General features: G+C 45.3%; 2 protein-coding genes and 1 long non-coding RNA gene across 3 annotated transcripts in view; 1 reads left to right on the forward strand and 2 right to left on the reverse strand.

Annotated features, from left to right (window-relative positions):
• Positions 1-17493, forward strand: part of LOC140189110 (uncharacterized) — a 592538-nt gene that overhangs the window by 91734 nt on the left and 483311 nt on the right. The gene's annotated exons all lie outside the window — the stretch shown is intronic.
• LOC140189046 (histone H2B 1/2-like) lies at positions 321-695 on the reverse strand. The gene has a single exon (XM_072245741.1). It carries the CDS (start codon positions 693-695, stop codon positions 321-323), a length of 375 nt encoding a protein of 124 aa, XP_072101842.1.
• LOC140189268 (histone H4) lies at positions 2624-3341 on the reverse strand. The gene has a single exon (XM_072245963.1). The coding sequence runs from the start codon at positions 3136-3138 to the stop codon at positions 2827-2829; it is 312 nt and encodes a 103-aa protein (XP_072102064.1). The 5' UTR covers positions 3139-3341; the 3' UTR covers positions 2624-2826.

Here is a 17493-nt window from a genome sequence, read left to right on the forward strand (position 1 = left end):
CCAACTGTAACTAACAAACTCCAGAACCCACAGCTAAAACAGCAAAGGCAGCAATCCTCCGCTCGTCATGGATACCGGTGGGGACGGACTGATGAGGATTTGAAGGTAACAAGTCCGTGTACGTGCAGTGGGAGGAATGTAAAACACCGGGATTATACGGAGATGAACCGGATACTCCAACCCTACCTTAGCTCTTGTAAAAGACACCAGACATAAAATGTGTGCAATTTAATGTCTAAATTTTAGTACAACCCTCTTAGTGAAATTGTGAGTGGCTCTTAAAAGAGACGTTTTGTTTTCGATCATCGCACTGGAGAGCTTTACTTGGAGCTGGTGTACTTGGTCACCGCCTTTGTCCCTTCGGACACGGCGTGCTTGGCCAGCTCCCCGGGCAGCAGCAAGCGCACGGCGGTCTGGATCTCCCGTGAGGTGATAGTTGACCGCTTGTTGTAGTGGGCCAGGCGGGAAGCCTCGCCCCCGATTCTCTCGAAGATATCGTTGACGAACGAGTTCATGATGCTCATGGCCTTGGAGGAGATGCCAGTATCGGGGTGAACCTGCTTCATCACTTTGTAGATGTAGATGGAGTAACTCTCCTTCCTCAGCCTCTTGCGCTTCTTCCCTGCCTTGCCTGCTGGTTTGGACAAAACTTTCTTGGTGCCCTTCTTCGGAGCGGATTTCGCTGGCTCAGGCATTTCTTCCGTCGGTTTCAGACCCTGAAGAAGCAGAACTGACTCGGAGCACGAACTAAATAGGCAGCGCCCGGAACAGTATGCTAATGAGGTTGGGTGATCTCATATTTCCCCACACTCTGTTCCATCTGTCACATTCTCAACCATTCACTCTCCAGTCTACATCCCTCAAACCTTCTCACTACTGACACTGTCCCTCCCGCTCTGCCACAGCAGCAGACATAGTCACTGAGTTATGCAGCACAGAAACGGGCCCTTCAGCCCAACACATCCATGCTGACCAAGTGGCCAAACAAAACCATTGTCAGGTGCCTGCATTTGGCCCATGTCCCTGTGAAACTTCCTTCTCCACAGTCCAAGAGATATTGCAACTGTGCCCAACTATACCACCACTTGGGGTAGTTTGTTCCATGTAAACAGCACATTCTGTGTATAAAACCTGTTCCTCAGGATCCCATTTAAAACTTCCCTCTTTCACTTTATATCTGTAATCTCTCGCTTCCAACTCCATATCCCTGGAGATAACAGATTCACTATTGACCGTATCAATGACTGCCATTATTTTTTCACCTCTCTAATGTCACATACAATCTGGTGAGAAAGGTCCTGGCCTATCCAGCCTCCTGTTAAATCCCTTTTGCACCCTCTCCAGTTTCATGTCACCCTCTGATCCCAGGGCAACTATAACTGTACTCCGTGCTCCGAGAGTAGTTTCCCCGAGGCTGGTAGAGCTGTAATGTGACGTCACAGTCCAGTGCCCGATACTCTGACCGATGAATGCGAGTGTAGCGAACAGCTTCTTCACCGTCCTGCCTACCTGTGTTTACACTCTGAAGGAATTCGATATCTACACCCCGATATCTCTGTTTTACAGCACTCCCAGGGACAGACCATTCCCCACGGCAGTTCTGCCCTGGTTCGTCAATGACAATGGAACATCTCACATTTATCTGTCATTCCTCAAATCACTGACCTCATTGATCACCATCCTGTTGTAATGTTAGTTACATTGTTTCACACTCCACGATATCACCAACTTTACTGACATCGGCAGATTTGCTGAGCCGGACGTTGACATTGTCAGCCGAGTCTTTAGCAACAGCAGACTTGACTCGAATCCCGGTGCCAGACTATTGATCACAGGTCTCCAGTCTAAATAATGACTTTTTCTCCGACCACCAGGCCGATATTGTACCCAGTGCCCTGGATCACGTGATCTCTCCTTCCAGACACGGTCTCACCAGTCTGAAACTCCCGGGCTTTTCCTTGCAGCGACACACACACAATGCTGGAGGAACTCAGCAGGCCAGGCAGCGAGTAAACAGCCGGCGTTTCAGGCCGAGACCCTCCATCAGCATCTGCACAGTTTCTTGTGTTTAGTTTTCCTTCGATTCTAAATTACTGCATAACATAACCCATCCTCCAGTCCTCTGCCACTACTCCTGCCCGAGAAACGCGCAGAGAGGCAGAGGCGGGGAGAGGAGGAGACAGAGTCAGAGTGACGGACAGAGCCGAGACCGGCCTCTCCTCCTCCAGCTCTGTCTTCACTTTAATACACCCGGCAATTTCCAACGGTTTTTCCGAAACACAGAGCTCCAGAGAGAGAGAGAGAAACACACCACGTCATAGTGAAGGATCTCCAGGAATTTACTGGCGGTCGGACTTCATCGGATCAGAATACAGTGTGATTGGCGCAGGATTAATTTCAAATTGCCCGCCAATTCAGGGCACCCAGCAACGGTGCTTGACTACTTTTAAAATTATTTACCATTAATTGTATCAAGGATTATACAATGTCAGTTTCTTTTAATGAATTTAATATCTAATTAGAGTTAAGATTTGAATTCATAATTCTGGAATCGTTTCTCTAAACGCCTGAACTGATTTCTGTTCGAGACGGATAAGAGGATTAAGATCGATCTTAATGCGTTCAGAGGTTCTGAAGTAATCACCGACTGGAAAGGCAGATTCGCAGGAATATTTCAAGCGGAACCGATTAATCTGTTTCAAATGTAACACAGCTGAATATATCGATAAAAATAATTAAAATGTTGTGGATACGGCTCCGTCTGTGAGGCGGTGGGTGGCTCTTAGAAGAGCCTTTGTTTTGTGCTCGGGAGGAGGTGGGAGTTTTTCAGCCGCCGAAGCCATAGAGAGTGCGGCCCTGGCGTTTCAGAGCGTACACCACATCCATGGCAGTGACGGTCTTGCGCTTGGCGTGTTCAGTGTAGGTGACCGCATCCCGGATCACATTCTCCAGGAAAACCTTCAGCACCCCACGGGTCTCCTCGTAGATCAGACCCGAGATCCGCTTGACGCCGCCACGGCGAGCCAGACGGCGGATGGCCGGTTTGGTGATGCCCTGGATGTTATCACGGAGCACTTTACGGTGCCGCTTGGCTCCGCCTTTGCCCAGTCCTTTGCCTCCTTTCCCTCTGCCAGACATGATGCTGCTTCACTCAGGTCGCTGCTCACTGACAAACTGCCTGCTGCTGTCTCCTTTTATACACAGCGCCCCGACCTGCCCGAGAAACGCGCAGAGAGACAGAGGCGGGGAGGGGAGGAGACAGAGTCAGAGTGACGGACAGAGCCGAGAGCGGCCTCTCATCGTCCAGCTCCGCCTTCACTTTACCACAACCGCCAATTTCCAACGATTCATCCGACACAAAGCGCTCCAGCGAAAAACAAAACGCCCTCACACATCACATACATACTGGAGGATTTCTGGGAATTTGCCGATTCTCCTGCTTTAAATTATAGAAAGTGCTTTTCCATTCCGCAAATCCCCGAGGACCTCGGTCTGTCCCTCCCCGGCCCCATGACCAGTGCGAGCGCCCTCACACACAGCAGTTGGTGGGCGAGGGTGCAGTTACTTCCAGTGATGAGAGGGTTAATTCATTAGAACAATTGTTCCTCTGGATCGCCAGGGAAATGAAAGACCGGTCACATACAGGAACAGGATACATAACCAGATAAAAAACTGCGCTTCTCTAAGGGTCAGAGCCGTCTCCATTTCCTGAGGAGACTGAGGTCCTTTAACATCTGTCGGACGATGCTGAGGATGTTCTACGAGTCTGTGGTGGCCAGTGCTATCATGTTTGCTGTTGTGTGCTGGGGCAGCAGGCTGAGGGTAGCAGACACCAACAGAATCAACAAACTCATTCGTAAGGCCAGTGATGTTGTGGGGATGGAACTGGACTCTCTCACGGTGGTGTCTGAAAAGAGGATGCTGTCTAAGTTGCATGCCATCTCGGTCAATGTCTCCCATCCACTACATAATGTACTGGGTGGGCACAGGAGTACATTCAGCCAGAGACTCATTCCACCGAGATGCAGTACTGAGCGTCATAGGAAGTCATTCCTGCTTGTGGCCATCAAACTTTACAACTCCTCCCTTGGAGGGTCAGACACCCTGAGCTGATAGGCTGGTCCTGGACTTATTTCATAATTTACTGGCATAATTTACATATTACTATTTAAATTATTAATGGTTCTAATACTATTATTTATGGTGCAACTGTAACGAAAACCAATTTCTCCCGGGATCAATAAAGTATGACAATGACTATGGCTTCTGGGATCTTCTAAAGCCCAGGTAAAGTGGTGGCTGAGGAGCGGTTGCGAGGTGGGTGGGTCTTCAGGTACAAGGATCATTGGGTTTCAAGGGAAACGAGAGATGGGTCCAAGGAGGAGGGGAGCCAATATGTTTCCGGGGAGCCGCCTTCATGCTACACGGAAGGGTTTAAACGAGCAGGGATGAGGTCCTGCACAGTGATTTTCGGGAACAAGGTTAACAAAAATCAGGACTTCCAGGATTGTATTACGATTCAAAGCATGTGGCTGTGGGGTGGGAAATCGATATTTCATGCAGTTTAATATGTTGCTGAGGAACTGATGCGGGAGGGAGGTCTTCATGGATCAATGGGTTCTCTTCCAGGCAGGTGGGAGACCAGGACAGTCGAGACCATTTGCATCTGAACCGGACGGTAACCAACATTTTCGCCAGGAGGTTTGATGGTGTCACTTGGCAGAGTTTGAACTAGAGTAGCAAGTGGGAGAATGTATGTATGACAAGACAGTCTGAAAAGAACGAGAGCCAATGTCAGGCTAATAAACATGGTGGGACTGATCGGCTGAAATGAGTTTATTTCAACATTAGGAGTGTTATGTTGTCAGACGGACAGGGCTGGCAGCTCAACATTCTTGGGTTTGATTGTTTTACATGTGACTGGGGATGGGTGGTGCGGTTAAAAGATGCAGAGGTTACCCCACTGGGAATGTCACAGCAAACTGGAAGGCTCATTTACAGAGGCGATCTGCAGTTACACTGATGGGATTATTGTATTGGCCCCCAATAACCACCGGGAGGTGGAGGATCGGATATGTTGATGCTTATGGAGAGGTGCAGAACAACAGGGTTGTCATAGTGAGGGACTTCATCTTCCCTAGAATTGACTGGATCTTGCTTAATACTTAGATGCGCAAGATTTGTTCAGTGAATTAGAGGAGTGTTTGGAACATTATGTACAGGGCCCAACCAGAGTTGAGAACATACAGGAATTAGTTTTGAGAAACGAGCCAGGCCAGCTAACAGCCGAGAGTCAGTGAACGTTTTGGGAACAGTGATCACTACTTTTTTTTTTTAAAACTTATGAGTAGAATAAAATTAGATCTTGTATGAAAGTACTAATTTGCAGGAGGACAAGTCAGGACGGAGGAAGACAGGAGCCAAGGGGCATTGATCGGGAGCAGCCACTGTCAGACAAGTCCACATCTGACATGTGGGAGTTGTTTAAAGAGCAGCAACTCTGAGTTCAGGATCAGCATGTTCGGTGAGGAGTGAGGAGGGGGAAGGGAACTTCGGATGAGCACAGAGATCCTAAATTTAGACAGAAGGATATGTAAGGTTTGTGAAGCTAAAGTCAGACTGGGTACCTTTGGAATATAACGATAGCAGGGAAATGCTAAAGCAGATGATAGGAAAGGCCAAATCGGGGCCACAACCGGTCCTTGTGAAGTGGGACGAAAGATAATCCCAAGGCCTTGTGACTTGTATTAATAAAACGAGGATAACCAGAGAATGGAAAGGTCAACTCAAGATTAAAGGAGGAATGATGTGGTTGAAGTCAGACCAAGTGGCTGAGGTACTAAATGGGTACGTTGTGTTAGTATTTATGAGAAGGAATTGAATGGCAATGAAAACAGAGTGAGACATGCTAATGTGCAGAGACATGTTGAGATTAAGGAGGAGGTTGTGCTGGGATGTCTGAAAATCAATAAGATGGATAACACCCCAGGCCTGAAGGCATATATCCTACAATAGTAAAGGAAGCAGGCGAGCAGATTGCTGGGGATTTGACAAGGATCTATGTGTCCTCGATCACAACATGTGAGGTCCCACAGGACTGGAGTGTTGCAAATGTTGCAGTTTTGATTAAGAAGGGAAATAACAAGAATCCAGGAACCTATAGGCAAGGCAGCCTCATTTCAGTGGTAGAGAAGCTACTGGGGAGGATATTGAGGTACAGGATTTATGCACATTTGGAAAGGCATGGCCTGTTAAGGGACAATCAGCATGATTTTCTGTGGGCAGATCACACATGATAAAATTGATTGAGGTTTTTGAGGAGATAATACAGACTAAGGTATAGGAGCAGAATCAGACCATTTGGCCCATCAAGTCTGCTCCGACATTTCATTGTGGCTGATCCATTTTTCCTCTCAGCCCCAGTCTCCTGCCTTTCCCCTGTATCCCTTCATACTCTGACCAATCAAGAATCTATCAACCTCCGCCTTAAATATACATAAAGTCCTGGCTTAACAGCTTCCTTTGGCAATGAATTCTACAGATTCACCACTCTCTGGCTAAAGAAATTCCCCATCTCCACATTCTACAAGGACGATCCTCTATTCTGAGGCTATGTCCTCTGATATTATACAGTCCCATCTTCTGCACATCCACTTTATCACTGCCTTTGACCATTTGATAGGTTTCAAATGGGCCACCCCTCATTGTTCAGAAATTCCAGAGAAAACAGGCCCAGAGCCATCAAACGCTCTTCATATGACAAGCTGTTTCATCCAGGAATCAAACTGGAGAACGTCCTTTGAAACCCACCCAATTTCAGCTCATCCTTCCTAAGGTAAAGGGCCCAAAACTGCTCACAATACACCAATGAGGCCTCCCCAGGTTTATAAAGTCTGATCATTATCATGATTGGTGCAGATATTGTGGGTCGAAGGGCAGGTTGCATCTGTCCCATATTGTGTACTGTCGAATATGTTTGATCTAAAAGCTATTGCAGGGACATGGTTACAGAGAGTGGAACTGGGAATTCGACCTTCCACTGTATTCAATGTTCCACACAGAATCGGCAAAATGGAAAGGAGCAGGGTGGATTTGTTCATAACGTGCTGGTGAAGGAGTGGATACAGTGCCTATAAAAAATGTTCAATCTCCTTAGAAGTTTTTATGTTTTATTGTTTTGCAATGGATTTAATTTTGCTTTTTTGACACTGATCAACAGAAAAGACTCCACGGTGTCAAAGTGAAAACTGATCTCCACAAAGTGATCTAAATTAATTGTAAATATAAAACAAAAAATAATTCATTGCATTAGTATTCATCTCCTTCAAATCAGTAATTAGTTGATGCACCTTTAACAGTATTTACAGTTGAGTGTGTGGATAGGTGTCTATCAGCTTTGCACATCTGAACACTGCAATTTTCCCCATTCTTCTTTACAAAACTGCTGAAGCTCTGTCAGAATGCATGGGTTGGTGAGTGAACAGATCTTTTCAAGTCCAGCCACAAATTCTCAATTGGATTGAGGTCAGGACTCTCACAAAGCCACTCCAGGACATTAACTTTGTTGTTTTAAGGCATTCCTGTGCAGCTTTGGTTTTATGTTTGCGGTCATTGTCTTGCTGGAAAATTAATTTTCTCCTCTAAGTCGCAGTTCTCTTGAAGACTGAATTAGGTTTTCCTCCAGGATTTCCCTGTATTTTGCTGCATTCATTTTACCCTCTACCTTTATGTGCCTTTCAGGGCCTGCTGCAGTGAAGCATACCCACAGGATGATGCAGCCTCCACCACACTTCACGGTAGGGATGGTGTGTTTTTGATGTTGTGCGGTGTTTGGCTTACTCCAAACTTAGTGTTTGTGATGGTCAAAAAGTTCAATTTTGTTTTTGTCAGACCACAGAATCTTCTTCCAACTGACTTCAGAGTCCCCCACAATTCTGGCAAACTTCAGGCAAGATTTCATGAAAGCATTTTTCAACACTGGCTTTTTCTCTGCCACTCTCCCATAAAGCTGCGACTGGTGAAACACCCGGGCAACAGTTGATGTTTGCACAATCTCTCCCACCACTGAAGCTTGTAACTCCTCTAGAGTTATCATAGGTCTCTTGGTGGCCTCCCCCACTGGCCCCTTCTTGCATGGTCACTCAGTTTCTGAGGATAGCCTGCTCTTGGCAGATCTACAGCTGTGCCATATTCTTCACACTTCTGGATGAGTGACTCTACTATACTCCAACGGCATTCAGTGACTTGGAAATATTCCTGTATCCATCTCCTGGCTTGTGTTGTCAATTACCTGTTTGCAGAGCAGCTCGGAGTGTTGATTTGTCTTCACGGTGTAGTTTCTCCCAGGATACTGACTCACCAGCAATTCGACCTTCCACTTACAGGTGTACTATTACTACAATCAATTGAAACACCTTGACTGCACACGGTCATCTCCAATTAACTGATTATGTAACATCGAAAACTAATTGGTTGCACCACTGATGATTTGGTGTGTCATATTAATGGGGATGAATACTTAAATAGACAATTATTTTGTGTTTTAGATTTGTAATTAATTGAGAGCATTTTGTAGAGATTTGTTTTCACTCTGACACAAGAGTCTTTTTCTATTGTTTAGTTTCAAAACAGCCAAATTCAATCCACTGAGATTCAATGTTGTAAAACTATAAAACATGAAAACTTCCAAGGGGTGTGAATACTTTTCATAGGCACTTTACATGTAGGGACAGTGATGGTGAAAGGGGGAGGGAAAGAAGACATGGGGAGGAGTGGCCTCAAGATCCTGAGGTCTGGTCAAAGGCATTCAAGGAAATATTAAATCAAAGAACATACAAAGAGGCAAGGGCTGGTGGTAGACAAGAGAATCAGGAATTTTCTAGGAAGCAGTGATGAGATAAAAGCTAAAAGTAACAAGGAACACGCAGAGATGTTAACTCAATAATTTGCATTAGTGTTCACAGTGGGGCACAGCAAACATCCCACAGATATCTAACGGTGATATTTCAACATTGTGCCATAATGTGTAACGATCGCCATCACAAGGGAGAAACTAATGGGACTAAAAGCAAACTTTACCAGGTCCCAACGACCTGCACTGGAGGCTTTCACAGGAAGTCCAGAGAGAAAGTAGAGACATTGAAGTTTGTCAAAACTCACTGTGTTACAGAAAGGTTCCAGTGGAGTTGAAAACCATTGTTGAAGAAGGGTGGCAGATGAAAAGCAGGCAACTGTGGTCTTGTTAACTTCACTTCAGCTACTGGAGTCTATAATCTATGAAGAAATAACAAGTCGTTTGGAAAAGTTTAATGTCATTGAACTAACTCAACAGGGTCTACAGTCAGATTGACACAGATTCCACAACGACCAAAGTTCCCAACTGAGCTTGTGTCTGTAACCCACTCAACACCACATTATGAACAAGGTTATCCTCCTCCTTGTCCCATTCCTCTGCATTTGGCCCAGATACTTCAAAATCTTTCCTTCCCATCTACCTGTCCAAGTACCTTTTTAATGTACCTGACTCAACCACTCCCCATAGCAGCTCATTCCATTTACTGACCAGCCTCCATATCCCTCATGATTTTATACACCTCTGCAATATCAGCACTCATTCTCCAACATTCCAGGGAAAATTGTCCAAAACACCTTTCCACAAATCCTTTGAGATCCAGTAACATCCCCGCAAATCTCCCCTGCACTCTTTCCAGCTTAATCATGTCTGTCATACAGCAGGGTCACTAAAACTAAACACTATTTGCGAAATGTAGCCAAACCAACGTGTTGTACGACTGCAACATCTCATCCCAGCTTTTGTGTTCCGTGACCTGACTGAAGGCCAGTGTTCCAAAAGCCTCTTCCACACCCTGTCCATCTGGAACCTGCTCTTGGACCCTGTAACCTGGGATGTTGAATGTTCAGTCATGTTTGACAAACATACCAGAGACTTGAGACTTTACAGGGGAAGTTGGAGAAGTGGTGTTTTTGGATTTTCAGGAGCCATTTGCCAAGGTGCCACATGGCAGGCTGGTGCACAAGACCAGAGCTCAGTACTGGGAAGGAAGTGTGTTAATACTGACTGAAGACAGTTATCATACTGAGACAGAATAATGGGTCTGTTTCGGACTGGGATGATACAAGTACTGCAGTAACGCAGCGACCAGTTCTGGATCGTCTGAGGCTTGGATGGGGCATAATTTGTGTTCAGGAAGGTTTCCTGAAACAATATGTCGTCCACCAGGGAGGGGGACATTCTTGACTTCACCTTGGGAAATATGGGACTCAGCGGAGTGGTGGCAGGAACAACCAGTGTTCAAAGAGGAATTAGACAAGTCGTTCAGGGGAAATGACCTGCAGAGCTGTGGGGACAGAGTGGGGAATGGGACTGTGGAAAAGTTGTGGCAGGAGTTGGTATTAACTTGATGAGTCAAATAGTCTCGACAATCACAGAATGATTCTCTGCCCAATAATAGTCTGAAAAAATCATTCTGGTCGCCAGTGAATCTTCCAAGCTCCAGGATGGACAAGATCAATTGTGTAATAAGGACACACTTCTGTCAAAACACTGACACTGTATACCAAGCACACTGAGCTGCCAGAGCACAGCACCGGCCAGTGAGGACACAGACCAGTACAACACCTGGCTCTCTACTACAAACTTCAAAGCTGAAAGTAAATGTATTATCAAAATACATTTCTGTCACCATATACAACCCTGAGGTTAGTTTTCTTGTGGGCATACTGCTGGTTTGTTAGAGCGGTTGGGGAGGGTTAAACTAATTTGGCAGGGGCGTGGGAACAGGCGTGAAAGGACTCAGGGTAGGACAGATGGTAAAAAAACAAAGATCGCATGCAGTCACACTGTCAGGAAGGGCAGGCAGATGACAGGACATAACTGCAGCCAGCAGGGTGAGTATCAGTGCATGAGGGATGCAGAATGAAGAAGGGTAGCAAATGCTGTACTCAAACTGTTATATCTCAGTTCACAGAGTTTCATAAATAAGATGCATAATCTTATTGCCCTATTACTGATGGTCATGTATAATGTTGTGACCATCACTGAATCACGGCTGAAGAATGTTTGTAGTTGGGAGCTAAGTGCCCAAGGTTACACGTATCAGAGGGATAGGAAGGTGGGCAATGGGGATGGCATGGCTCTGCTGGTGAAGAATGGTAACAAATCAGTAGAAAGATGTGACAAAGGATTGGAAGATGTTGAATCCTTGTGAGCTGAGTTTAAAAACTGCAAGTGTAAAAAGGACGTTGATGGCAGTTGTATACAGGCCTCCGAACAGTTTCTGGGATGTGGACCACAGGTTACAACAGGAAATAGAAAAGGCAGGTCAAAAGGGCAATGTTGTGGGAGATTTCATCGCAGTCATGGGAGATTTTAACATGCAGGTCGATTGGGAAAATCAGGTTGGAAATAGATCTCAAGAGAGTGAGTTTGGTGAATGCTGAACAGATGGCTTTTTGGAGCAGTTTGTCATTGAGCCTGCGAGGGGATCAGCTATACTGGATTATGTGTTATTGAATAAACTGGAGGTGATTTGGGAGCTTAAGGTAAAAGAACCCTTAGGAGGCAGTGGTCTCAGTATCACTGAGTTCAACTTGAAATTGGACAGGGAGAATGTACAGTCTGACACAGCAGTGTTTCAGTGGAGTTAAGGTAGTTACAGTGGTTTGAGAGAGGAGTTGGCTAAAGTAAATTGGAAGGAAATGCTGGCAGGGATGGCAGCAGAGCAGCAATGGTGTGAGTTTCTGGGGAAAATGAGGAAGGTGTAGGATAAATGTATTCCAGAAACAAACAAATACTCAAATGCCAAATAGTACAACCGTGACTGACAAGGAAGTCAATGCTAATGTAAAACCAAAAGGGAGGACATACAACAAGCAAAAATTATTCAGAATACAGAGGATTGTGAAGCTTTAACAGCTGACAGAGAGCAACCTAAAGAGGGAAGAGATGAAACATGCAAGCAAGCTGGCAAACATGATCAAAATGGATAGTTTTAGCTTTTTCAAGTACGTAAAAATAAAAGAGAGATGAGACTGGGTAAAGGACTGCTAGAAAATGAGGCCAGAGGAATAATAACGCTGGGGGTTGGGGGGGATACAAGGAAATGGCAGATGAACTAAATGAGTATTTTGTATCAGTGGAAGATACTAGCAGTGTGCCAGATGCTGAAGGGTGTGAGGGAAGAGAAGAGAGTGCAGTTATTATTACAAGGGAAAAGGTGCTCAAAAAGCTGAAAGACCTGAGGGTTCATAAGTCACCCGGACCAGATGAACTGTACCCCAGGGTTCTGAAAGAGGTAACGCTCCTGACTGACCGTGTGAAGGAAATGGAGCTGGAGATGGACAGACCCAGAGTTTCCAGGATGCTGAGACCAGAGATTCAGTGGGTTGGTCAAACCTGAGGTCAGGCTGCAAATAGTTTGGTCACGACCACGACTGGAAAGGGGAAGAGACAGACAGTGCAATGTCTCCCTGTGGCTGTGACCCTCAGAAACAAGTACACTCATTTGGATACCCCTGGGAGGATGACGAACCAGAGCACAGCAGCCCGTCAGGTCGGTGGTACTGACACCCCAGTCCGATGCTCCGCGGGAGGAAAGGTCAATCACAGCAGTGATGACAGCAGACTCACAGTACAGGGGATGTGCAGCAGATTCTGTGGCCGCAACAGAGATAACACGGTGGTGTGTCCCCTCCTGGGTACCAGGGTGAGGCACGTCTCAGATGTGCAGAATTTCCTAAAGATAAACTTGCTGGTTGAGTCGGTGGCAAGGAAGAGCCAAATGCCATGTTAGCATTCATTTAGACAGGAGTACAATACAAAAGCAAGGATGTAATGCTGAAGATTGATAAGGCATTGGTCCGCTCACACTTGGAGTATTGTCAACTGTTTTGGGCCCCTTATCTAAAAAAGTACGAGCTCGCATAGGAGAGGGTCCAGAGGAGGTTCACAAGAATGATCCTGGCAATAAAAGGGTTAATGCACAAGGATTCTTTGATGGCTCTGGGCCTGTACTCAACGGACTTTAGAAGAATTAGGGAATCTTGTTGAAACCGATCAAATATCGAAAGGCCTGGGATGGAGTGGGCAGTCTAGGACCACAGGACACAGCATCAGAATACTAGGACACCCTGTTAGAACAAAGATGAGGAGTAATTTCCTCAGTAAAGGTAGTGAATCTGTGAAGCCTATGTCAGGACGTTGTTCATTGACTAGAGCTCAGTGTTTAACACCATCATTCCCACAGTCCTGATTACTAAGCTACAGAACCTGGTCCCTCTGCAGTTGGATCCTTGACTTCCTAACCGGGAGACCACAATCTGTGCAGACTGGTGATAATCAGAATGTGTGGATTAATGGAGTCGGGCTAACCCCTATTGACATCAATGGATCCGGGGTTAAGAGGGTAAACAGCTTTAAGTTCCTCGGCATCAATATTACTGAGCTCACATGGTCTATACATACAGGCTGAGTGGTGAAAAAGGCACAACAGCGTCACTTTCACCTCAGACAGTTGAGGAAGTTTGCTATGGGCCCCCAAATCCTAAGGACTTTCTACAGGGTCACAATTGAGAGCATCCTGACTGGCTGCATCACTGCCTGATATGGGAACTGTACCTCCCTTAATCGCAGGACTCTGCAGAGAGTGGTGTGGACAGGCCAGCACATCTGTAGTTGTGAACTTCCCATGATTCAAGACATTTACAAAGACAGGTGTGAGAAAAGAGCCTGAAGGATCACTGGGGACCTGAGTCACCCCAACCACAATCTATTCCAGCTGCAACCATCCAGGAAATGGTACCGCAGCATAAAAGCCAGAACCAACAGGCTCCGGGACAGCTTCTTCCACCGGCCATTAGACTGATTAACTCACACTGATTTGAGGGCATTTCTATGTTACATTGACTGTTCTATTTATTATCAATGATTATAAATCACTATGATTGCACATTTAGACGGAGACATAACGTAAAGATTTTTACTGCTCATGTACGTGAAGGATGTAAGAAATAAAGTCAATTCAAGTTCAAATTAATATCTTCTCTTCGCTGATGATCAACACTGGCCCTGGTGCACCTCAGGGATGTGTGCTTAGCCGACTGCTCTACTCCCTCTATAACCATGACCGTGTGACTAAGTATAGCTCAAAAGCCAACTACAAATCTGCTGTTGGTAGAATTTCAGATGGAGAGGAGAGAGCATACAGGAGTAAGATTTACCAGCTAGTTGAGTGGTGTCACAGCAACAACCTTGTGTTTAATGTCAGTAAAACAAAAGAGCTGATTGAAGGAAGGGTACGATGAGGGAACACGAACCAATTCTCAGAGAAGGATCAGAAGTGGAGAGAGTGAACAATTTCAAATTCCTGGGTGTCAACATCTCTGAGGAACTAACCTGGTCCCAACATATTGATGCAGCTACAGTATAAAAAAGGCAAGACAGTGGATATATTTTATCAGGACTTTGAAGATATTTGGTCTGTCACTTTAAACACTCAAAAACTGCTATAGATGTATTCTATATACTGTATATTATTTAAACTATATTATTTGTTTTTGCACTGTTTTTAATCTACATGATATATATATCCCTATACACACATACTGATTTATTCATTCTTTCTATATTATCATGTACTGCATTAAACTGCTGCTGCTAAATTAACAAATTTCATGACACCTGCCGGTGGTAATGAACTTAATTCTGGTTCTGACTCTGAATTCATCCCCACAGACGGCTGTGGCCAATTCATTGGGGATATTGCATCATCACTGCCTGGTTCAGAAATTGCACTGTCTCGGATCGCAAGACCCTGCAGCGGATAGTGAGGACAGCTGAGATCATCATCGGGGTCTCTCCTCCCACCATTACAGACATTTACACCACACGCTGCACCCGTAAAGCCAACAGCATTGTGAAGGACCCCAGACACCCCTCATACAAACTCTTCTCCCTCCTGCCATCTGGCAAAAGGTACCGATGCATTCGGGCTCTCACGACCAGACTGGGTAACAGTTTCTTCCCCCAAGCCATCCGACTCCTTAATACCCAGAGTCTAGACTGACAGCTACATCATTATTATATTGTAATTTGTCCTGTACTGTGGCTATTGTTTTGTTTATTATTTATTGTACTGCCCTGCACTGTTTTGTGCACTTTGTGTAGGTCTGTAGTCCAGTGTAGTTTCTGCGTCGCCTTTTCTTATCTCACTTAGTCTAGTGTAGTTTTGTGTTGTTTCATGTAGCACCATGGTCCTGGAGGAATGTTGTTTTGTTTTTACTGCGTACTGCACCAGCAGTTTATTGTCGAAATGACAATAAAAAGTGACTTGACTGTATTTAATGTGGAGGTTCTTGATTCTTGGTGGGGGTAGGAAGAGGATTTGAGAGGGTTAAGAGATCTGTCATGATCGTTGATCCCTGGCAGAATGGTGCAGCAAACTGCATGGGGCCAAATGGCCTAATTCTTCTCCTGTACTTCATGGTCTGATCGTCTCGCAGCAGTCGCAGGACATTTCAAATGGAAGGCTGAGCAGCCAGACATGGTGGTGGACGGTGCATGTTAGTAATAGCAATGTAGGGAGGAGGCGGGATGTGCCCTGTGCAGTAAATATAGAGAAAGAAGAGAGAAACTAAAATTACTAAGCTTCATATTACCGCCAGTGACACTTGTTAGTGCAGAGAGATATAGGAAGATACCACTGATGAATGTGTGGCTGAGAATCTGGTGCAGGGGACAGTTTCATGGATTAATGGAATCATCTGGAGATGGGTAGGCAGAAACTGTTCACTCCCCAGGGTCTTCTAGGGAAGGAACAGTTTTCTCACTCCGAAAACTGAAGGGAGTAGTTTTGGCGTGAGAGATTGGAGGTTTAAAGGGGATCTGAAAGGTGAGTTGATGGAGGTGGATAAAATTATGTGAGGCATATAAAGGTTAGAGAGACAGAGACTGTTTTCCGACTAAAACTGAAGGGAATGGATTTAAGGTGAGAGGGAGGAGGTTTTAAGGTGATCTGAGGGTAAATATTTCGCATGGAGAATTGAATTGACCTTATTTCTTACATCCTTCACATGTATCAGGAGTAAAAATCTTTACATCATGTCTCCGTCTAACTATGCAATCACAGTAATTTATTATAAATGGAACAGTCAATGTAACAGAGAATAGCTGGTATCCCAAATGAGCCGCCAGAGGAAGTAGTGGAGGCAGAAACACACAAAGTCTCTGTTCATGAACACTTCTCAGGAACCTGTCATTCACTGTGTACATCCTGCCCTGGTTAAACTTCCCAGTGCTGGGTCCATTGTTGTTTTCCATCTGTATTAATGATCTGGATGAGAATGTATTAAACTGGATCAGCAAATTTACAGATGACACCAAGATTAAGGGTGCAGAGGACAGCGAGGAAGGATTGCTAATCTTGACATGGGACGTGGACCAGCTGGAAAAATGGCAGATGGAATTTAATACACACAAGTATGCGGTGTGTGCAACTAAGTTGAATGGGAGAAATGTGTGGTTTAAAGAGGATCTGAGGAAAACTGCCCTCGCTCCCCAGGAGGTTACAATCTGGAACACTCTGCCTGAGGAGGTGGTGCAGGCTGGTATTTAAGGACCATCTGGATGAGCATTTGAATCACCAAGGCAGGGTAGGAGACAGACCAAGTGCTGAGTTAGCAAAGACAGATTCTCGATGGCCACTATGGACATGCAGAAACCACTGACTGTGAAAATGCAGTGGGAACCTGAAACACAGAACTTCAGGATGGACTCAGCTAAAACATTCAGAACCCAGTACGATGGATTTTTGTTGTACAAAGGTATTAATGGTCAAGTACTGAACAAACCCCCTTAAAAGGCTACCAAAATGCTCCCATTTCCTGGGCACTAGTTACAATACTTTGAAATAGGAATTTGGTGAAGTACTCTGGGTGATATTAGGACAGATGGCTGACAGCTTGCTCACGGTGGGAGGGTGCAAATGTCTTCTCAGAGGATAAGGGGTTCAGTGGAACAAGCTCACAGCTGAGAATGAAGGTGACAAACCCCACTGCATTGGAGGACTGCTGTGGTCAGGGTTGTACAGGATAGAAACAGACCCTCCAGCCCATCACATTTATGCCTCCATCATGCACAGCTATAATAATCCCACTTTCCTGCATTAGTTTCATATCCCTCTGGGCCTTGCTCACTGAAGCCCCTGTGCATGTGCCTCTAATATTGTTACACAGTTCCCTGTATGTGGCATCACAGGTAGACAGGGTTGTGTGTTCTACTTGCCTTGTCAGCCAAAGAACTGCCTCTCATTAGAGCAGGACAAAACTGTTTAAAGACAGATTCAAAGGGGATCTGAGGGGTAAATATTTCACACAGAGAATAGCTGGCATCCGGAATTAACTCCCAAAATAGAGTCACTGGTTTATACAGAAATGAAACAGTCCCTTCGGTACAACTCATCCCCGCCGACCAAGATG

This window comes from Mobula birostris, chromosome 28 (genome assembly GCF_030028105.1).
Source record: "Mobula birostris isolate sMobBir1 chromosome 28, sMobBir1.hap1, whole genome shotgun sequence".
In the NCBI taxonomy this organism is placed as follows: Eukaryota; Metazoa; Chordata; class Chondrichthyes; order Myliobatiformes; family Myliobatidae; genus Mobula; species Mobula birostris.